The 21,188-nt window shown below is 37.0% G+C and overlaps 9 protein-coding genes across 9 annotated transcripts; 4 read left to right on the top strand and 5 right to left on the bottom strand.

Moving 5' to 3' along the window:
• Nucleotides 1-44: 44 nt before the first annotated feature.
• On the top strand, nt 45-1,621 carry RHIMIDRAFT_214195 (Oligosaccharyl transferase 48 kDa subunit). Its single transcript, XM_023607264.1, has 5 exons — nt 45-217; nt 279-386; nt 439-931; nt 985-1,132; nt 1,186-1,621. Exons 1-5 carry the CDS (start codon nt 64-66, stop codon nt 1,597-1,599), a joined length of 1,317 nt encoding a protein of 438 aa, XP_023467103.1. The 5' UTR covers nt 45-63; the 3' UTR covers nt 1,600-1,621.
• A 1,078-nt stretch (nt 1,622-2,699) lies between these two features.
• Nucleotides 2,700-4,159, top strand: RHIMIDRAFT_201348 (chitin deacetylase; the record flags this gene model as incomplete). The annotated part of the gene is made up of 4 exons (XM_023606530.1): nt 2,700-3,173; nt 3,226-3,325; nt 3,390-3,853; nt 3,899-4,159. 4 exons carry the CDS (start codon nt 2,700-2,702, stop codon nt 4,157-4,159), a joined length of 1,299 nt encoding a protein of 432 aa, XP_023467104.1.
• Nucleotides 4,160-5,513: 1,354 nt separating this feature from the next.
• RHIMIDRAFT_291137 (uncharacterized protein) lies at nt 5,514-6,407 on the top strand. The gene is made up of 3 exons (XM_023613789.1): nt 5,514-5,680; nt 5,746-5,852; nt 5,901-6,407. The coding sequence occupies exons 1-3, from the start codon at nt 5,521-5,523 to the stop codon at nt 6,300-6,302; spliced, it is 669 nt and encodes a 222-aa protein (XP_023467105.1). The 5' UTR covers nt 5,514-5,520; the 3' UTR covers nt 6,303-6,407.
• An 862-nt stretch (nt 6,408-7,269) lies between these two features.
• On the top strand, nt 7,270-8,103 carry RHIMIDRAFT_279275 (uncharacterized protein). The gene has a single exon (XM_023612826.1). The coding sequence runs from the start codon at nt 7,554-7,556 to the stop codon at nt 8,082-8,084; it is 531 nt and encodes a 176-aa protein (XP_023467106.1). The 5' UTR covers nt 7,270-7,553; the 3' UTR covers nt 8,085-8,103.
• A 1,144-nt stretch (nt 8,104-9,247) lies between these two features.
• Nucleotides 9,248-9,645, bottom strand: RHIMIDRAFT_236468 (uncharacterized protein; the record flags this gene model as incomplete). Its single annotated transcript, XM_023608561.1, has 2 exons — nt 9,248-9,445; nt 9,520-9,645. 2 exons carry the CDS (start codon nt 9,643-9,645, stop codon nt 9,248-9,250), a joined length of 324 nt encoding a protein of 107 aa, XP_023467107.1.
• Nucleotides 9,646-10,499: 854 nt separating this feature from the next.
• Nucleotides 10,500-11,057, bottom strand: RHIMIDRAFT_250603 (ribosomal protein L5; the record flags this gene model as incomplete). The annotated part of the gene is made up of 2 exons (XM_023610738.1): nt 10,500-10,559; nt 10,614-11,057. The coding sequence occupies 2 exons, from the start codon at nt 11,055-11,057 to the stop codon at nt 10,500-10,502; spliced, it is 504 nt and encodes a 167-aa protein (XP_023467108.1).
• A 680-nt stretch (nt 11,058-11,737) lies between these two features.
• RHIMIDRAFT_119563 (ribosomal protein S8e) lies at nt 11,738-13,061 on the bottom strand. Its single transcript, XM_023605386.1, has 5 exons — nt 12,751-13,061; nt 12,623-12,695; nt 12,136-12,448; nt 11,884-12,084; nt 11,738-11,827 (listed from the first exon to the last, which is right to left on the bottom strand). The coding sequence occupies exons 1-5, from the start codon at nt 12,752-12,754 to the stop codon at nt 11,810-11,812; spliced, it is 609 nt and encodes a 202-aa protein (XP_023467109.1). The 5' UTR covers nt 12,755-13,061; the 3' UTR covers nt 11,738-11,809.
• A 314-nt stretch (nt 13,062-13,375) lies between these two features.
• On the bottom strand, nt 13,376-15,128 carry RHIMIDRAFT_305406 (uncharacterized protein; the record flags this gene model as incomplete). Its single annotated transcript, XM_023614475.1, has 5 exons — nt 14,726-15,128; nt 14,341-14,658; nt 14,150-14,280; nt 13,459-14,098; nt 13,376-13,429 (listed from the first exon to the last, which is right to left on the bottom strand). The coding sequence occupies exons 1-5, from the start codon at nt 15,122-15,124 to the stop codon at nt 13,376-13,378; spliced, it is 1,542 nt and encodes a 513-aa protein (XP_023467110.1). The 5' UTR covers nt 15,125-15,128.
• Nucleotides 15,129-16,635: 1,507 nt separating this feature from the next.
• On the bottom strand, nt 16,636-18,125 carry RHIMIDRAFT_250606 (uncharacterized protein; the record flags this gene model as incomplete). The annotated part of the gene is made up of 4 exons (XM_023610739.1): nt 16,636-17,628; nt 17,681-17,889; nt 17,939-17,972; nt 18,033-18,125. The coding sequence occupies 4 exons, from the start codon at nt 18,123-18,125 to the stop codon at nt 16,636-16,638; spliced, it is 1,329 nt and encodes a 442-aa protein (XP_023467111.1).
• Nucleotides 18,126-21,188: the final 3,063 nt, after the last annotated feature.

A 21,188-nucleotide genomic window follows, 5' to 3' on the forward strand; every position in this document is an offset into this window, starting at 1 on the left:
CTTTAATGTCATTTAATTTCTCCATCAATTAGACGCGTTTACTTCACTTTGTGTACTTGACAAATGAGGAGCATTACTTCTTTGATTATCCTTTTTGTCGTCAGCTGTTTGGCATTTATAGCAGATGCTACATCAACAACAGGTCATCGTGTTTTAGTTTTACTGGATTCCTTGTCTGATAAAGACAACTATACACAATTTTGGCAACAATTGCAAGGTAATTGAACCATTTATTTCAATTTTTTATAATGTATACTTATTTTACCCTGCCATATAAGGCCGAGGCTTCGACTTAGTCTTCAAAAGCGCTGATGACCCAACAACATCTCTTTATTACTTTGGTGAACAAATATTTGCTCATATTATTCATTTTGCACCCAAGTCTAGTAAGTTGTTATTATATCAACATACGTTTAATATTCTTATGGATTGTCACAGATTTGGCATCACATCCTCAATTGAACAATGTTCAGCTCGTCAATTATGTCCAAAAGGGCGGTAATATGCTCATTGCTGTCAGTTCTGATGTTGATGATAATGTTCGTGCTTTGGTTTCAGAGTTTGATATCGAAGTAGAGACAGAAAAGGTCTTTGGCCACACTCAATTTGTTGGAGAGCATGACCTGATAGCAACCACCAATGTCATTGCTCCAGCATCTATTATTGAAAAGAAACATATGGAAGCACCTATTCTCTATTCAGGCGCTGGACTGACGGTTGGAAATAACCCATTTTCTATCGCAATCTTGAATGCTGAGCATGACGCTTTTGTTGCCGAGAGCTATCAGAAAAGAGCTGACACTAGTCATCCAGTAACGTTAGTAGGCGCCTTACAGGCTCGTAACTCTGCTCGTGTGACAGTTGTAGGTTCTCTTGATCTTTTCTCTGATAAACTCATCAGTTCAGCTGTCAACATCGACTCGGATCATACGTAAGTTTTATAAAGCGATGAATCGGCATATGACTTATATACTATTACTCTAGCTTTGGCAAATCTGGAAATGAAGACTTTATCAACCATTTATCCCAATGGACATTTCAAGAGAAAGGTGTTTTGAAGATTGTGGGACATTACCATCATAAAGAAAATGAGACGGAACAACGTACATGGTATCGTTTGAAAGATGATATTGTAAGTTATTATTTGACACATATTCCATAATTTTAACAAATAATAATGTATAGGTGTATACAATTGATATTGTAGAATATAAGGACAGTCAGTGGGTACCTTTTAAAGCAAATGATATTCAACTTGAAGTGATCATGCTTGATCCTTATATTCGCACTACGCTAAAACAGGTGTCAAATGAGGATGCTGTTGGTAGATTTGAAGCACACATCAAGCTCCCCGATGTTTATGGCGTATTTACATTCAAGGTCAACTATAAGCGCTCTGGCCTTACTTACTTATTGGCCGAAGACCAAGTGTCTATTAGACCATTTAGACACAACGAATACCCTCGTTTCTTAACAGCGGCCTATCCTTACTACACTGCTACAGGCTCAATGATGATCGGATTTATTGTATTTAGTATCGTTTGGTTGTCCACCTGGGGTGGAAGTGATTTGAGAAAGACAAATACTAAAAACAACTAAATAAAAACGCGTAAACACTTGGTAATCTTTTTTTTTTTTTTTTTTGCAAAAGGTGCGGGAAAAAATTTGAGAAATACAGCCTCAGAAAAGTAAACGATTGAACTGTTTTGCTGGGATATGTTGCTGTATTATTGTAATTCTAATGCATCATAAAAGCACTTGTTGAATTATGGTCAAACTGTTGAGCGGTTTTATGGCACCATAGCCTGTAATACGTCTTGTCACGAATAGAGTAAAAAAGTGATAAGCCTCCCATACAAAGTAAAATAGTACTTATTAGACGAAGCGCTGACTGCGCCCAGTTTAATTGACTATCTTTATTATCATAATGATTATTTTACAAACCATTTTTGATGTAATCACTCATCAACATACTTGTGAAATATACATCTTTTAAATTATAGAATAAGGATCAAAGGGTCGTAGGCGCTCCTTTTTGTCACATTTTGAGCAATGAGCTACAGCTTGGGGATTTGGCCGGGGAATAGAAATAACGCCTGATGTTCGCGGTACATCATTTTAAAAATACACTTCAGTTGTTCAGTAACTGCGCCTTTTCCATCTATTTTAAGGGCACACGCCTTCTATCCACAGTTAAAGTGGCTGCTGCCATATTAAAAGATGAAACTCTAAAGATGCAAATTGCCTGATTCATTGCAGGAAGACCCTTTCTGTTTGAATGTCATAATATAAAGAGGCCTCGACAATCTAGAAATGTCAGAGCATCAGTCACAACAAAAAAAAGGATCATTTTCAGTAGATTATAACCATGAAAATAAATAAAAAAAGTGAGTATCTCCTGATTTAGGGTTACTATAGTAACTAAAAATGAATGAAAAAAGGGACACTCTATCTCTATTTAATTCACCAAAAATAAACAAATTCAAGCCAATTCAAGAAAACATGAAGCCCAGTTATTATCCTTTTTTAGCGAATTTTCTTTTTTTAATGTAGCAATGTTGCACAGACTGTTGGCTACATGCGTAACCAGCAATACGATAACTCACTGGTGTAACACGCAGAGTGATTCATCAAACTGTATAAAAGAGCTTTTATTCCTCTTTTTATCTTCCTTTTTCTTCATCATAAACAACTGGAAAATGGCTGGATTCTATAATACATTAATCTTATCCTCTGCTATTCTCATAGCCACTGCTGTCAATGCGCAATCCAACAAGACCTCATCTGCCCCTCCCGCTCAGACCTCTCCCTCTTATCTTTCTGATGTTGTGCCCTTAACAGGAAACGTTAAAGCTTATCCAGGATCCAATTCAACCATTCCTACAGGTGCGTTACCTTCTCTCACTTTCAATGCCACTGGTTACCCCACAACGTGGAAGACACCACCCGTTGACTCTCCCGAAGTGAAGGCTGCGATCAATTCTATCGATTGGGGCCTCGTACCCAATGCAACTGTTCGTAAGGCTAACTCCAACGGCGATCTTAGTATGAGTGGATATGATTCCAACAGTGATCCTGATTGTTGGTGGAGTGCCTCTGGTTGTGTCAAGTCTAAAAACCCAATCATTCCTCCTGACTACTACCGTTGTCCGAATGTCGGTGAATGGGGCTTGGTAAGTAGTTTAATTTTTTGATGCATTTTTGTATTAATTATATCTCAAATAGACATATGATGATGGACCTCTTACTTCTGATGCTGGTAGTTGGGCAGAACCTAACCTGTACAACTTTTTAGCAGAACACAATCAAAAAGCCGGTTTATTTTGTAAGTTTTGAAACTCTACGAATAACATTTGTTTTTATTTTTAACATTTTTTTCTTAAAAAAAGATATCGGCTCCAATGTTATTCAAGCTCCTGCTGCAGCACAAAGAGCTTTAGCTGATGGCCATACAATTTGTGTTCATACATGGTCTCATCCTGCCATGACCTCGCTTCAAAACGAAGCCGTGGTTGCTGAATTCTACTGGACATTGCGCGCTATAAAGGAAGTTACAGGAGTAACCCCTAAATGTTGGAGACCCCCTTACGGCGATGTGGACGATCGTGTTCGTGCCATTGCCTGGCAAATGGGTATGGTCACTGTTCTTTGGGATGAAGATACTGATGATTGGAACATGCCTGGTTCTGGTGGTGGTAATTTGTCTCCTGCGACCGTTGATGGCTACTTTGAAGGCTGGATCGCAGCCCGTAAGAACGGAAGCGATAGCTCTACCGGTCATATCATCCTTCAACACGAACTCAATAACGCTACAGTGTCCATGGCTGAAAAGTGGTTACCCCAAGTTAAGGAAGTCTTTAATGTGATGCCATGGAATCAATGCTTCAATATTTCTCAGCCTTACTGGGAAACAAATTTTGTGTATCCTACAGCTGACGGATCCATCCCAGCCAACACCACGGCTTCAAACACAACAACCACTGCTAATGTGACTACGTCAATCCCATCTCCATCTGCTAGTTCTCCATCACAAGCTCCTATTCCATCTGGCATTAGCGTTGCCAATGCCAATGGCTCAACTAGTTCAGGTACACGTCTCTCCTATCCTAGTGTTATTACTGCTATTCTCGGTATGGCTGCTATTGCATATGCAGTGTAATGCACTGAGCCATGTTGCTAAAAATAAGGAGATATTTCATGTAATATTATTATTTATTCCAGTTAAATGTTGTTTTTATGTACGATTAAACAAATGTTTTTTATTATCAAATGATTTAATGACCACATTAGGCGTGTCATTTCGCTTCAACTAATTCAAAATATTGAAGCTCCCATTCTAAAGAATGAACTTCTTTACCCAAAGTAATCGAGGTTATAATGAAGGGGGACCATGATATCCCTTATTATATGTGGCCTGGCCGTGTAATATTTGACAATCGCATGTCACAGGAAAGCATTGGTACAGACAACTAGGAGCGCACTGTAAGAGGATTTTCCATTTTACGATATTCAAGTATGTTTATATTTATAACACAGTCAGCCGCGCGCAGGAGCAAAAAAGAAAGTATAAAAATACTATTTTTGTTACTCACGTGGTGTTCCACAAGGGTTTCTGTTTGGTCCCTTTCCTGGAAGATTTATGCTCCGGTCTATAATATGCTGTCTGAAAAATCTATTGGCTTCTGTTCTTCTTTAAGGTACTGTGAATTTATATTGACTTTATTGCACACGATGGCTTCTTTTATATAACTGGGGCATCCCATTCGTAGAAAGATTATTAAGGAATCCATGTATTCTGATACTCTAAGTGCTGCATTGTCTTTTGAATGGAAATAGTCTCTTCCCTCCCCTCTTTGACTTTTCCAGAGTAAATATATATTTTCTTATTGTCAATTCACAATGGATTGTTTTACTGTTTTTTATTTATTTTACATGCTCTCACGCGCTCCTTCCTCAAACCTGGTTTACATGCTACAGAATGGCAGTCAATTCTAACTCCCTTCGTCCAGATTACTTTATACGAAGCAAAAGTAAAGCTGATACCTTTTTCTCAGGTAAAGCTTGTGAAGAAGTGCGCTCATTTCTTTGTTTCGATCATCAGCCCTTAGAATGTTTGGCCTACGATATCAATCATAAATGTAAAATTAATTTTTTTGAGTCGCTCTTTGCGCTTGTTGATAAGTTATTACCAGTGTTGATTGACCTTTCAGTTATGATGATATGATGATAGCCTAATCTAGCGATCCAGAGAGTAAAATGTGCTTGTATATCTTTCTTTCGCTAAAGTTGGACACTACTACAACAAACAACATTATAATCATTTGGGTCATACTTAAGCATTATAATACAACATTTACTCTTTAGTTATTACTCCATTATAATCGAGGTATAGACCGTACTTTACACAATGAACCATCCTTCATAAGGGAAAGTAACAATTGACACAAGCTCCGGTTAAATATTCTACTTGAAACACAAGCATAAAATCATTTTTTTTTCTTCTTTTTCCTTCACTGTGACATGTCTGCATTTATTGAAATAAAATGGCACGGAAAGAGATTTCCTATCGAATTTAATAGTATAGATGACTTAAAGCGGACGACAGTAAAGGAACTGAAGACATACTGTTCTCAAATGACAGGCATTGAACCTGACCGAATCAAGTTGCTTGTATTTGGAGGTAGCGTGTAGTGCACTTTATTTATATACATGAAACACTCTAGTATATTAATACACTGTAATTAGCTGTTATGAATAATGATGATATGCCTCTAAGCATATATGGCGTTCGTTCTAGGTGTTCTATCACATTAAAAACAAGTCAGCACAATACACATGAAAACAAGGATAGCGTAAATAATAAACAAACCAACTATGTTTAATATTAAGATATTAATTAGAAAGAGGCAACTACAGACAAGCAACATCAAGTGCATAAATCAAATCGGTCGAGCGAAGAAGATCATGCTATTGAAAGATTAGAAAATATAAAAACCAAGATAAACAGCGATATTGCGCCAAAGGTTCAACAGTACGAAAAGGATATAAAGGAGTTTATGCTGAATGATAGCAAGACGGAGAAAGATAAAAAGAAACAAGTCTATATGGGAGCTTATCTTGGAGAACAATTAATGCATATTTTGTTTGATCTTGATGGGGTCACTTGCAAACAAGATTTTTTGGATGCACGCCAAATAAGAAAAGAGACGGTAAAGGCAGCACAGATGCTATTAGACAGAGTAGATGAAATCAAGTCTGTAGTAAGAAGTGTTCCTGTAGTAGATCATCCCATTTCTTCATAAAATAAAGACATAACCTCTTAATCTGCATTAAGCTAAACCGAAAGTGTCTAAAATGAATTAAAAAGTAGATAAGAGCGAGTCCCAACAGCAACAGCAACAACAGCAAAAAAGATAAATTTCCAGTTTTATTTAGAATGATTTATTCCATCAAACACGCGTCAAAGAGTCTTGTAGAAAATGCATTGTCTTTAAGGCGATTGACTATGTCATATATTGAGTAATATGGTACAACAAGCCACTACTTTGAAGAGAGCACTTTCTACTTATTAACACAGTCTAGTTAGTCCTATTTTTCCAGCTAGGAATTAAATCAAGCCAAATCTGAAGACGCTAAAAATTATGCATGCTATGTTTGTCAAGCTTTGCAGCGAAGTTGACAACGATGAAAAGATTACCAAAGATCTGCAAGTGATAGTCTTTATCTTTCCATATACAGTTGACAGTAAAAGAATAAACCTTTTTAAAAAGAATGAATAATCTCATCCTATTCTCTCTTAAATCATGTTCAAGAGCACCAAAAGCCTGTTATTATACCCAGACATCAGGGCAAGTTTGAATTACAGCTTTTTTTTTCTAAAAGGAGTGTCGAATAATACAAAGAATATACAAAATACAACATCTTGGGACGACAATACTTTCTGGAAATTATGTGCATATTGAACAAGAGGAAGGGTCTATTATTATGAAAGACGTTTTTTTGCGTAAGAAGCGTAAACTCTAGCTAACCAGTATATATTGCAAACAAGGTATGAATCATCATTAATGATGATGATATATAATAAAACTAATGTACCATTAAGCTTAATTAAATCAAGTAAAAAGGGCAAGTGTCGCTATCATAAAAAGAATGTGTAGTGACTTTTTCTTTCCATTCTGTCCTGTTTATAGTGTACACAGTCGGTGTATTTTATCCGTAAAGAGAAATCAGCAGATGCTAAGTGACTACGTTTTTAGAATAGGCTTAGCCAATAGTATGATTGTACTTTTTTATTTTTCAACCCTTGTGTTTTTCTTTTCCCTTTTTTCTTCTTTTCTCTCTTTCTTTAAAACAAAAGGGTTGCTTATCCCCCACTTGCCTGTTTATTTTCCAAACGGAGGTGATTTTAATTACGATCGCCTCAACAATAATAAGTGTCTATAAAGTCAAGTAGCGTTTTGTGTTCTTTAAAAACTGATAAAAATGACCTGTCTTACTATCAACGAAACTATTGCCAAACAACCCATTCACCAAACCATGAAAACTCACCCGCCATGCATTCAAGAACTATGTATGAATCTTCAATTAGCACACCTTCGTCATCATCATTTATACCCAAAAGAATGTTTAAAGTTGGATTTTTACCTGGTCGCCAATCTTCAGCCGCCATAAGTGAAAAAGAAATATTAACCAATTTTCAGAACTGGCGCAAATCTACTCATGACACGAACAATCAACCGGATGACTCTTCTTTGGATAATAGTACTTTATCACCAGTATATTCATCATCTTCTTCTAAGCGTTCATCTTCTGATATTACAAGAGTTGTAAAGAAAAGAAAGACGAATCAAGATGAAGGTGCTTTATTTGGCCCAATACCAACTATTACTTCTTATAATAACGACGAATCTTGTGATAAAGAAGATAATGTATTACTGGAAGATGAAACGATATTGCAAGAACTTGAAAGAATAACTAATAATGATAATGATGACACATTTTACCCTTTCTCTCCGCCTGCTTCTCCCCTCTTATCCTTTTCAGCTTTTGAAGAAATGAATGACGATTTTGTTTTATTCCCTTAAATAATAAAGCATACTTATTTATTTATTTTTTATTTAAAAGATAAAAGTTTTCTTTTCTCTTTATTCAATCGCAGTGTAGCCAGAGATATAAATTTTAATTACACTTTGCCAAGCATACAAACTACCTTTTTCAGGGTTTGGCTTATTTCTGTCTATTCACTATTTATTGTTGACATTTTTAGGTAGGACATAAAATGAATAACTTGCTTCATCATGAGTCATATTTACATTTGTGTTCTATTCAAAAACTATAGTTTTTTTTTTTTTTTCTTGCATCATTGAGGCTGGTAGCAGACTGCGCCTCATTTACTATGGGCCTTTTTTTAGTTTTTTTTTCCAAGTCGAATTAAATTTGCGTATCTTGAGTGTAACGCTTTCTATGTTTGAGCAAGGATGTTCTATTTATATACACATGATAGCTACTATACTTTGCATTCCTAATCATGATACTGAGAAAGCAATGTATGCTATACTAGGATCTCTGGTCGCGCTTTTATTTCTAGCTATAAATATGATTCAAAAAGCTTGTCATGCCATAGAGGACTCTATTATATCTGTCATCCTTGTCTCGTCAACGTTATGACTTAGTATATCAAGGGATATAAAAGGATCATTTGCCTCCAGCAACTACCATTTCTTTTGATTCCTCTTGATCTGCTAAGCGGAGAGTACCAAAATAATTTTTCCCATGTTCAATTTCCCGTGTGAGTATAGTAAATTGCTGTTCCAAGGAAAAATATGAGGGCAAGTGTTACTGAAAAGCTCTATTTTTCAAAATTGTCGATCATTGCCATAGATGCCTTTATTTTCCACGTGATGCAACTTTGTTCATTAACAACAAGCTTACTACTTTGATATTTGGCATAAACAATAAAGTATTGAGTTTACAGTTAACTATTATATGTTCTCTGCCGAGGAGCCATTCTTTGTCTTTATTATGTCAAGGTCGCACTGTAGGCAGCCATCGAGTGAGACAAGACTAGCTTTTATGGTTGATAAACGTCGTTATTTTTATTTACACTTTCGATACACTATGCCGAGACTGGTGTTGGCGTTCGTGTTTCTTATATTCTTTGCTAATAGAGCAGGTCTTTCTTATATAGAAGGCACATAATCTTATTTAAACAAAGTTATTTGACATTTACTTAAGGTATCCAGCTTTATTATGGAGGGCCTGCTGTCAAAGGAATCACAAGGGTATCATCATTATCTTTCAAGCAATCATCAGACCAACTGCTATCCTCTTTTTCTTCATTATTGGCTAGTGTCGCGATGAGCTCTCTGATCCTGGTAATCTTCTGCTTTACTTGCCATACTTGTACTAGAACTGGAAAAACTTCTGCACCAAACTTCTCTATACACTACTAGGAATATTTAGCACTTTTCTTCTTGATGCTCTTGTTACGTATGGGTGGGGTCGACCAGCTGTTATTACTTGCATTGCCAAGTCAGAGTGGAGAATACCAACGGCTTCCACTCCTTCATGAACCTTCTTTTTCATGACCAAGCAGTCCAGCATATCTTTTAAAACCTTTGGTAGCTTTATGTAACCCTCTTTCATTGATTTGCTTCCATTCTTGTCATATCGGATTCCTACTTTATAGGCGCATATTCTGTTTGTTGTATTCAGCTTTAGTTGTTGTTATAAAATGCCATTAATTCGACAACTTGCGAATTACATTCCCTATAAAAAGAAGAGCTGAATATGATTAAAATAAGACTCGTGTGCGTTCTATAGGGAGGTAGAAGCTATGGCTGCTACTTATATTGGCGTCAATGTGATTTTTTATGCCTATATTATCATTGTTATACTTGTAGCTACTATAGTTGTTATTATTATAAGTTATTCTTATCAGATGCGATAGAGGAATTTAAAGTAGAGCGTATGCTCTACTGTAAGATTATACTCGATATTATAGCGATTATCTCATCAAACACGTCAGGGTGATTTCGCCTCAATACTAAAATCAATACCCAATTCGCATTGTTAATATTATGCTTATGTGAAGCCGTGAAAAGTTATTATGCGAATCGGTCAACTAAAGACGCGAATTGGATCTGGATACTACACCAATTGACTGTAGGGCTAACGCGAACCAGCCAGTTGGCTTTACGCAAGCTGATATTTGTAAGTGCGCAAATTGGTGCTGTTAGCACTGTACACAGCTCATATGTCAAGTTCTTATCTGTTTATCTTTTGTCGACTTGCAATCCTAATCAAGTTGGCCTATCTTTTTCTACAGATAAGAATTCTATAAGCTATAAAAAAAAGACGGGTTTATGTCATTTGCTGCTTATGTAATAATATGTGTTCCTGAACCGAGGCATCATTCAGAACAAGATGGCTAAAGAAATGAAAAAGAAGCAGACAACTCATTCTTTTTCTTTATTTCTTTCTTTTTACACAAATAAAATTTAGTCCTTGTTGGAAACAACACCATCGAAACGGTTCTTGAACCATTCAATAGATTCTTCCTATAATAGAAAAACAAAATGAATACAAACATCTCACATAAAGATCATTCTTACCTTCTTGATACGGTGAGTGACACCAACCTTGGCCTTGCAGTGCTTACGACGAGAGACACGGTAACCAGGACGGCCCATGACAACGTAGTAGTCCATACCGTAGATACCGATGGAAGGATCGTACTTGATACCCAAATCAATGTGTTCATCAATACCGAAACCGAAGTTACCAGTGTCAGAGAAGTTGCGAGTCTTGAGTTCGTATTCCTTGACCTTCAAACCACGTTCAAGGATTTCCTCGGCCTTGGGACCACGAACAGTGACGTGAACGGCAATCTTTTCGTTACGACGAATAGAGAAAGTACGGACAGTGTAACGGGCCTTGGAGTAGACAGGAGTTTGACCAGTCAATTGTTCGAGCACCTTGGCGGCACGAGTAAGTCTATCACCGGATTCACCAACACAAATGTTGAGAACCAACTTTTCGATCTTGAGGTTGCGCATAGGGTTCTTGGTAACCTTTTGTTGTTCGGCGCTCTATGTAAAATAGTGAAAGAGTTTAGCAACTGCATAATTTAACAGTAATGGCGGGTAAGCATCAGCACAAGAGACGAAATGATTAAATGTCTCCATTGTTTACTCTATGCATGTATATATAATTAGTGTGTAGTTGGATGTACAATTTAATGTTGCTGCATGACAGTTTATTATGGAACAATAATGTCAATTCAATTGGCATCAGATTTTCTACTTTTTTGTTGTTGTTGTCATATATTCATCCATCAATCAACTTCTTTAATCATCCATCTCTTTATGTATGCTCCCCATCATTTAATCTTATTATTACCATGGTGTCTGACGATATCCAAGCAAAAAAGAAGGAGAAATTTCAAGCATTTATTTTTGATACTCTTCTCCTGTCCCTCTCTCCTCTCACACACACGTTCCCCTCTTGCTCCCTTTTTCCTCTTGGGGGCAGTAAAAGATATATAGAGAAGTACACCCAATTCCGGTCTGAGGTTTAATTTTGCCCGGTAACAGTAAACAGCAGTTCACACTGTTCAACATGTTGTGCTATAGACAGGCATTGCATTATGCATTTTTATCACAAGCATTACACTTGTCATTTACAATTTAAGTTTTAGGCGTTTAAAGACATTCAGACAACGTTTTTTTTTTTTAAGAAAGATATCTTTTTATTACTGCTAATAAGCTTATCTTCGTTGTAAACAAAAATATGGGACAGAAATAGCAATTTAGTGTTGCTTCTTGGACTATAAAAAAAAAACAGTGAGCATTACGAAAGAATGGAAAACGCTTTATGACATACCTTAATCTTACGAATATAGAATTCGAGTTCCTTGCCTTCAAGGATGTAACCATCACAACGACCAGATTGACCGGGACGAGAAGCAATGACTGCATAGAGACGGCCAGCATTGAATTGATCATTCAAGAGGGGATCAATAGCAGCAGTGGCAGCACGAGCATCAATCTTCTTTTGAACGGCCTTGGACTTCTTTTCAGCTTCCTATAATAACTTATGAATATATATTCGTGCATACAGCATTTCATAACTTACAGCATTTTCAGTGGCCTTTTGCTTACCGAGACCAATGGCATAGTGAGATTCATACCATTGACGGAAAGGAGTGGCATCAACTTGGATGACAGCACCCTTGACAAGAGTGTTGGTACGGACCAATTCGTTGTTGGAGGCGTTGTAAACGACAGTCAAGACACGAGTCTTGCGAGAGATACCTTCAGAACCCCAAGAGAAGTTACCGCTGTCCAAACGAAGAGCACGACGCTTGTAGTTACCACCGCGAACACGAACCAAGTGGATACGCTTGCTGCCTAATTTGGTGTTGGCAGATTGACGACCCAATTCGAACCTAATGATTACAGTTGTAAATATCAATTCTGTTGATCCATTGTTTCCCCCTCTCTCTTATTATTTTGCTCCTCTCCACTCTTTTCTTATTTCAAACAAAAATGTCTTTTGATTGTGCATCGTTCATCCCTTCCCCTTGCATTTTCTAATTTCTTTAAATTGTTGAATAACTTACTTTCTCTTCTTTCTGTATTGAGCACGTCTAGCACCAGTGGCGCTACGCTTGTGGCGAGAATCACGGCTGATACCTATTACACATTAAGTTATACTGCAGATGGATGGATGGATGCTCTTCTCTCTTACCCATATTGTATTGTAGAGAAGGAACTCAATACTGGTCTACTGACAGTTTTACAATTAACTCTGCCCTCACTGGGATTCGTCGCATTTCGGAGCCTAAATTATTACCGGAACCTCTACAGGCACTTTTTACCTGTAAAATCTTTAAGCTAGCGCTCCACCGGAGTGGGACGAGGCAACCACATTGGAGGTGGCGAGTTGTCTTTTGAAGACATTACGTCGACCTTGACCATTTCAAATACAATGTGAAATAGTCAACATGTTCTTGGCTGCCATAACATCATGGTTCCAAAAAATATTACAAGTGTTGCACTTTAATACTTGATGGATTTTTTTGATATCACCTTCTCCACATTTTAGATTCTGAAGGTCTTGGCTTAAGCAAGAGTTGCAGGTCTATAAAGATATTGTTTAGAATGTATAATTTATGATCACTGTTATACTAACCTTGGAGGTCTTGAATTCGTTGATATCGAGAAGTAACAACTCTCCAAGTCCCTCTCTGCGCTTTAGCTGTCTGTAAATCTTGTTGGAGACGCCACGTCGAAGCCCATTAAACTTGATATGACCTTTATTTTTTAGACCATCACCAAAGATAACAAGAGGCATTTTTTTGCGGTCACCTTCTTCAAAATGGGTTTTGTTCTTCCGTCTGTAAGATACGAATAATGCTTAATTTGTACTAAAAAGAAATAGAAAAAGAGTATATACCTTTCTGATAGTGTGATATGAGGCGTGTGTTCCGCAGGTCTTCGAGCTTTTCTCCTTTTTTTTTCTGTTCTTCTTTGTATTTTTTCTTCGTGATTTGTTGTATTTCTTGCCACCATTCAACAGTATATTTACGCTTTCTTGAATGACCTCTTGTGACCCAATATAGTTTAGCCATTTTAGCTTTGTAGTCTCAAAATTGTAAAAGTTAAATAGGGAGTCCATGTGTTGCAATATATAAGTTATATATAGCATGTATCGTTGAGTGGATGCAGTTTTTGGCGAAGGTATATTTGTTTTAATGCTTTCGATACCTAAGTTTTGTTTACGACCTTGTTGTACTTTCTGGCGGCTTACAGTTCCACTCATACTGTAGTACTCAGCAGAGGACAGACGGCGTATGTCGGTGCCACCGTGATAAGAGACAAAGGCATCCTTTCTTCCTGGGCCCACAGTACATGGACGAAAATATGTATCTACTTCGTCGGTCGTAAAATCACTCAGTTCTAGAGAAACACCATCTGCTACTGACGACAGAAGCACCTTTCTACAGAACAAGACACTACATGTATAATCATCGGTGTACATTCCATTAAGAAACATCCTTCCTCTTTGCTCGGGCATATTTTTGAGCTCTTCCCAACTACATGATTATCATTAATAACTTGAATATAGAAATATCAAACAGTAATACCTTCGAAATCCCAGCTTTTTAAAATCAAACATTTGGAAGAATTGTCTTTGGTTATGATCAAATGGAGACTCGTTGATTTGCTTTTCTTGTTTTGCCTCGGGGAAAATGCCTGTGAGATTCTGAGCGTCGACCTTTATAAATCGTCAGCCCAACCCGGGATTCGGAAACAAACTAAAAAGTCTGGGAGGTACGAGCTTGCTGGCATTGTCTTTGTCAATTGGAGAAGGTTGAGCCATATGCAAATTTTCATACTTTTCTAAAATATGCCTTAAGGCAGGTAGAATTTTGAAAGGTCCATTATTCAAGCTGACTTTTGACACTGGAAGCATGGGCATACGGCTCTTCATTTCTAAAATTAAGGGATTCAAAAAACTGGAAAGACTAGAAGCCACATCCGAATCAAAACGACCAAGCATTTCATCAGGTATAGAGGATGGTTCACAACGTACGAGTACTTCATCATATACATGGTTATACACCAAGTTTTTAAGGCAACCAACCCTTACATTCTAAAACACGTAGGTTAATATGAATGCATTAGACATCTTTTTTTTGCTTTGTTTTGTTGTCGCTTACCGGGTACTTTCTCTTCAGGATATAGATAAAGTAATTACATATAATATTTTCGAAATTTTCAATATAGTAATTATTATAACTGAGTGCAACAGTTTCGCAGGCAGCTGACAGAGATTGTCCATAGTTCTTTAACCCATTCTCTTCTACAAACAAGCTACCATTTGTGGTAGTGGAGGATAGAAAAACAAATGCATTTGTCAGTTGATCAACGTCCAAGTTTTCTTCGTCCGACCTTTCCTTCCGTCTGTTTCGGTAATCCTCTAGAATGGATTTGATCTTGTCTGGACCAGCACGAACGATTTTGGAAATGGTATACCAAAAGTTTTGTTCAAAAAAGTCATTTGTCAACTTGTTTGGATGTTTCAAAATGAAGTAATTGACAAACAGCTGAGCTTTCATTTTCCTACTATTGTGGATACTGGTCTAAAGGCTACTTTGTTTTTGATAGCCTCTTTCATTAAAAAAAAAACACTTTAGTAATGAGATATAAACTTTGTAGTCATGTAAGCTCTATGTGAACTTTATCCCAAAACAGAAGACTATATAGTAAGTTTAAAGTGCTAGAATCAACCTTAAATAATCCAGCCGCTAATGAAAAAAGTAGTCAAATTCAATGTAACCAACTGTCATTGCTACTTTGACAGATACTCAGACAATATATCTTTTAGTTAGCAAAGTGTCACATTTGTTATTGTAATAGTGATAGACAGAAAGTACAATGAGACTCTATGTTTCTTTTATTTGGAAGAATAAAATTATTAAAAATGATAGCTACATTTATTAGTTGGATTTGTAATTATTATTGTGATTTGTCAGTTTGCGTTACTGAGCTTTTGTTATTGATGTATAGACACTACTTATTGACCCTTATTCAACGTAGAATACGACACAAATAAAGAAAATCCGACTATTGACTAAAAAAGAAATCAACCAAATACGGTAAAGTGATCAGCAACCAGTGATCGCAGGATCATACAATAGGCTGTGGAGCGTTGTTGAGCCTCTGGTGGATAGTTTATCTATATTTAAGCATAGTGATAAAGAAACGATTCGCATATGAACGGAATTATTTGTAGCTCTGCATAACTGGAAGACTAATGAATAAAAAATGATGCATTATTCGCTTTATACTTACTGCACTATGGAAAATTTTTGGCTGTGAAATTTTGGTTATTTTTTTTACTGGACTATCACTGCGCATTTACTGGACAAGAAATTTCGTTACTGGCCTACCACTACACATTTACTGGACAATGAATTTTTCGGGGGAAAATTTCCCACAGTGATATTTGTACATTAAGAAATATTAACATTCATCTTTACTTACAGAGCGTCTATTTAATATCATAGTAAAGAACGTGTATTCAAAAAGACAGCCTTCAGAACATCAGACAAGGTGCTCTTAGTAATATTTGGAGGTGAAATGAAGAACATATATGTCGTTAAAATGCAGAGTTACTGGAATACTATACATGGAGCTGCATTTAAGAATACAAGTTTTAGCAGCTGAGTTAGACAATATGAATGAATACAACGCCTCCACGACAAGTCAACAAGCAACATAAATCAATTTTTGGTTTTACTGATCTTCCTGATGGGATATCGCGTCTAATTATTTCTCAGTCGATCCGCCGAGTTAGTCCTGGCGGCATATAGTTGCCTTCTCGAGCGGTCTTCAGAGTACCAATATTTTTCTTTGCTCAGGAATATACAGTGCGCTTTATGAGCGAAGCGGTGTTTATTATTGTTACAGGACAATTCTGTCAGTAACCTAGCAGAGGAGTATCTCGCATTATTGAAGTAATAAGGTACTGCAGCGCTACAGTAGGCACAACAAGTAAAGTTATTGAGACCAAAATGGTAAATAACCACAAGATGGATGTAACGTTTCAAATCGTTTTATTTGATGTTCAACTGAGAAAAGTTGTAGACATACTATTGAACTTTGCTAATGGGCTAAAATGGATGTTTGTGTTGACAAGGTTTGTGCCTGATAAGTATGGATATGTTGTCCGTGCCATAGCCTCCGATGATAGCCTACTGGAAGTGGTTTGAAAATAATAGAGTTCATTAGGGTGTGCAAATGGCTGCTGCTGCTGCTGTTGCTGCTGTTGCTGTTGTTGTGGTTGTTTGCTATTATTATTCGCCAACGAACGGCTATCCTTGGTCGAGGATTTTATTTGAAACATGCTTAGTTCGCTTTGTTTCTTTTTGTTGTCTAGCTGGATAGAAGTAGTAGGCTCACCTATGTTTTGTTGTTGCTTTTGTTGTTGTTGTAACTGCTGTTGCTTAATTGAGGGGGAAGTTAAGGAATTGTAACTGTTTGTAGGAGATGAGTAGCTATTTGAAGGCGATGAGGATAAAATATCCAAAAGTCTTTCCTCTTCATCCCGTTGCTGTTGATACTCGGTTTGACGAATATCATGATTTAATAAGAGCAAAGAGGACAGATTAATAGCACTTGATCTTTTGATAGGAGCAGTAGGCGATAGTATACAAACGATATATAATTGACTAAAGGTTGAGGATTCCAGCAGATCCGCGCCTAACCCACCGCCCAGATAAAAACTTGCTTGCATCTCTTGCCCTTGTTTTTCTTTACGACGGAACTTGATAGTTTGTTTGAATGTTTGTGATCCATTGGCAATATCCAGTAATTTCTTTGCAGGAGTAGAATAAAAAAGATCAGAAGAAGATCGTAGAATGTTATTGGGTATCTTTTGTTGATGCTGCTGTGCGATGTTGTTAAGCAAATATCTGTGTATTTTGGAAACATGGCTTTCTTCACCAGGAAGAATAAAATCATATATTGATCTGTGTGCTAATTCTTGTGGGTAGAGGTCTAGAAAATCAAAAGATTCATCTGATGCTCTAGCACAGCATAAATCAAGGGTAATAAATATCTAGTAATGTATAAGCATTCAATACATGATAACGAAAAGACGCACACGTTACGGTCATCATTTGTAGCGCATCTTCATCTTTCATGCTATTATCAGTCGAAAATACTGAATTAACCAATTCTGGTATCATAGCATTGAGTCTTCTTGACTTAGACTTGCTTTCATCTCTTATCAGTTTAGGTCGACCTCTCTTTTTATGCTCAGTGTTTTGACAGGAATCTGCTTTATCTGTTGCAGTACATCTTTTACAAGGTCTAGATTCTTAAATAGGTATTAGTTTATGGCAAGTAGTGTTTAATAATCTATCTACCATCACAAGCTAAATGAGCCTTTTTGCAATTGTTCTAAAAATAAAATATTCTGTAAGTTGATCAAAAGATAGCTTACAGGTCATATATACTTACGCAAGCGATATGAACGTGTGGCTTCTTTTTTACTTGATGTTCTTGTGCTGTCACTAGCTGTGGTAATATGATATTGTTATTATTATAATTCATGTTGTATAAGAAAGAGGGACAAAAAAAAAAAAAAAAAGAGTGGAGAAGTTAGAAAACAGATTATAAAAACTAAATGCTATATTAGGCTCATTTCATGTCGGAATATTTGGAAAATAAAAATCCCCTATTTTCCGAGGTGGTTCTGTGCACTGCTTAGGTAAGCCAGATACCAAAAAGCCTAAATCTGCAGGAATAAATGTAAGTCACATAATTATTACAAACTTAAAAAACTATTACCCTTCACAAGGAACGACCTATAAGAAAGACCAAAATAGAATATCGAATGAAGCTTAAAAATGAATCTTACTATCGGATGAGCACATCGTACTCGTCAAGTGGTCTCTTGCAGGAACGAAAGACTATGAAAGTTTGTTGAATGTATCAGGATTGAATTGACTGATTTGAGATTGGGCAAATGGTGGAAGAGGAGAGCCTATCAAACACTGAGTCAAGCCAGACAGACTGATTGTCAGCGAAGACAGTGCATCTCGGGACTTTGTTGATTTTCCGGATTTCACAGCCACACACTTTGGATTCATGTACATTAAGACGCCCTTGATTTCTTGTGACACTTGTTTATTCTTTGTCAACATTGCTTTTGGATGACAAAGCTTCTGATAACAATAGACGCATGTTTGCGATGCCATATGTTCATTTGTAATGCACACATTGATATGCTTACCGTGCAGCTGCTCCTCCCATCTACCTCCGTATCTGCAAAACCCTTTGATACGTGATTCGACCCCAGTGCCACGATCCCCGATAAACATAAGTAACTGCTTTTTGTCAGCACCTGTATTAGCTTTGGTCAAGAACCTTCACTCTTGTGCTGTTATCTTGTCCAAGTACCTTTTTTTCTGGATTTTGAGGCTTCGTAATCTGTTGGTTCTGTTTGAACTGCTATAAAAACTTCTCAACTTTTCGAGTAATCCTCGTGAACACGATAATTCCAGCTGAAATTCCTCAACATTGTTGCTGGCTGAGAAGGGTGCTTTCTCCAACTTGGCTTCTAAAGTAGAAACTTCTTCTCCCTGAGATGTCTTTTTCTTTAACCGCTCTAGATGCTTTCTATTCTTTCTGAGCATACAGTTTATATCAATTTCATCCACATTGATAGTTTTTGACTATGGCAAGCTCAAGAAAGCTGTTTCTTCATCTTTTACATCAATGTCAGGCTCTTGCAAGACGTGATAACGATTGTGCAGTTGAATATAGAATTGGAACCGCTGAGAAGTGAAAAGCACGCTTTTCGACAAGTTTACCAATCCATTATCATTACCGGAAAAAGTCAAATTGTTCACGCTGTTAATTAGACAATTTACAGCATTGAAGACACCAGTTGCTTGAGAGTTGATTTTGATTGGATCGTCTCTTATTTCTTATCCATTTCTTTTCATTTGTTCCTGAATCGCCTTATCATATCGAACAGCCATTCTTTTGCGATACAAGTCCTGTTTTAAGCTTAATATAATACTCCGACAATCAATTATCTCTATGCGATGGTGGTTCCGTTCCTCTTTCAAGCATTTCATATCGTGCCACGTGCTTTCCCGTTCATCTCTCGTCAGCAGAGATTTAAATCTATCTTTAAGTTTCTTGATCTCGGCGTCAAGGACAGCTTTCTGGTCAGATTTTTGCAGCTTTTCTAGTGTAGCTTGGGCTTTGTTAAGTTCTTGCTATGAGTTAATGATTTCGGCTTGTAAAATGGCAAGCATCCTTCGATGTTGCCCTACGACATCCGGGACTTGGACTGTCGTCTGCATATATGACAGTGATTTCGTCAATGGAAGGTCAGAATTTTCTTTGTTGTAGTTCCTGGAATTCTTGCGATCTTTAACCCTGGTAGAATCTGTATGTTGTGGGAGAATTTTAATTTATATGAACTGCAGGTATTTGTGATTTCATTCATATCAAGGATGGAACAGAACACTGCACCCTTGTTAGATTGAGCATATTCGATCGAATCGATTACCTTTTGGTTAAAACCTGAGATAAGCAATGCATCTGGGCCTGATGTAATCATTTGATATAAGGATGGTGCATTGACTTGCAAGGCGTCGTAAACATGGGATTAAATTCATGAGAGTGCTTAAGAGGTGCGCTTAGCAAGTTTTTCATCTATTTCCAAGCGTAGATAGCGCTCTGTAAGCTATGCTTTTAAAGTATCTTGCATCTGCCACCGAGGAGAACAGCAAAAAGAAAGACCAGATCAGCCAAGAGGCGGTAGGAAGATGGTGAATGGTAGCATTATAGTACTTCACCCATTGACTTATCAGCTGTGAAGCCTTCTATTTGGTTCTGTTTATCCATAACAGTGTCTTTGGATGAAATGAACAGCGAATGTTGATTGAAGATCTTATCTGTTGAGAGTGCTGTTTAGAGTGATGTATGATGCGAGTAGATAGGAATATTCTCAATTCTTTGTCTTTCATCCAACCTTCCTTCCTAAAGTGATGGACAACTGCGAGTAAAACGGTTTCTTATATATATTTAAGTGTGCGAAAGGCACGTTTATGTGCAATTTCTTTGGCTTTACGTTGTTTGTTGTCTTCATTACTGTTAGAATATTTGGGATTAGCGATAGTCTTGAGATGATTTACTAATCTCCTCCTGTATTTAATTGGTTTCCTAGTGGCTTCAGGTCATTTTATTGTTACGTTACACTTTCCACATGCGTTATAGAACTGAAAATTGTGAATTCTGATGGGCTCTATGTTTTATTGACAACAGTATAAAAACTCGCACATTTTCTAGTTTTCTGTATAATTTTTGATTTGTGAGCCCACATAGAAAGAAAAAGCAGAAGAGCATAATAATAAAGATAATAATACACACACACAAAAAAGGGAGGTACAGTCTATTGTAGTCTGAAGTCCAAAGAATAGACGTGTAAGCTTGAGAAAGGATCAAAGATTGGCTATTTAACATCAAAATTAACTCTACTCAATTCACTGCAGCGTGTCTCCGATCATAGAACCCCGCGGGGTAATTCGTCATGAACGACGGGTCTTTTCATTACCATGTGCAATGTACCTGTTTCTCTATAGGAGGAATAAATTAAAA

This window comes from Rhizopus microsporus, assembly GCF_002708625.1.
Source record: "Rhizopus microsporus ATCC 52813 unplaced genomic scaffold scaffold_6, whole genome shotgun sequence".
Lineage (NCBI taxonomy): Eukaryota > Fungi > Mucoromycota > Mucoromycetes > Mucorales > Rhizopodaceae > Rhizopus > Rhizopus microsporus.

Excerpts from the sequence above, each read along its gene's own strand:
- RHIMIDRAFT_214195 (XM_023607264.1), top strand. The coding sequence starts at position 64 with ATGAGGAGCATTACTTCTTTGATTATCCTTTTTGTCGTCAGCTGTTTG. Across the intron at positions 218-278 it reads ATTTTGGCAACAATTGCAAG|GCCGAGGCTTCGACTTAGTC; the intron begins GTAATTGAACCA and ends CTGCCATATAAG. Across the intron at positions 1,133-1,185 it reads ATCGTTTGAAAGATGATATT|GTGTATACAATTGATATTGT; the intron begins GTAAGTTATTAT and ends AATAATGTATAG.
- RHIMIDRAFT_291137 (XM_023613789.1), top strand. The coding sequence starts at position 5,521 with ATGTCTGCATTTATTGAAATAAAATGGCACGGAAAGAGATTTCCTATC. Across the intron at positions 5,681-5,745 it reads CAAGTTGCTTGTATTTGGAG|CTGTTATGAATAATGATGAT; the intron begins GTAGCGTGTAGT and ends CACTGTAATTAG. Across the intron at positions 5,853-5,900 it reads CACATGAAAACAAGGATAGC|AAAGAGGCAACTACAGACAA; the intron begins GTAAATAATAAA and ends GATATTAATTAG.
- RHIMIDRAFT_279275 (XM_023612826.1), top strand. The coding sequence starts at position 7,554 with ATGCATTCAAGAACTATGTATGAATCTTCAATTAGCACACCTTCGTCA.
- RHIMIDRAFT_119563 (XM_023605386.1), bottom strand. Across the intron at positions 12,449-12,622 it reads CAATACAGAAAGAAGAGAAA|GTTCGAATTGGGTCGTCAAT; the intron begins GTAAGTTATTCA and ends TGTAATCATTAG. Across the intron at positions 12,085-12,135 it reads AAAAGGCCACTGAAAATGCT|GAAGCTGAAAAGAAGTCCAA; the intron begins GTAAGTTATGAA and ends AAGTTATTATAG.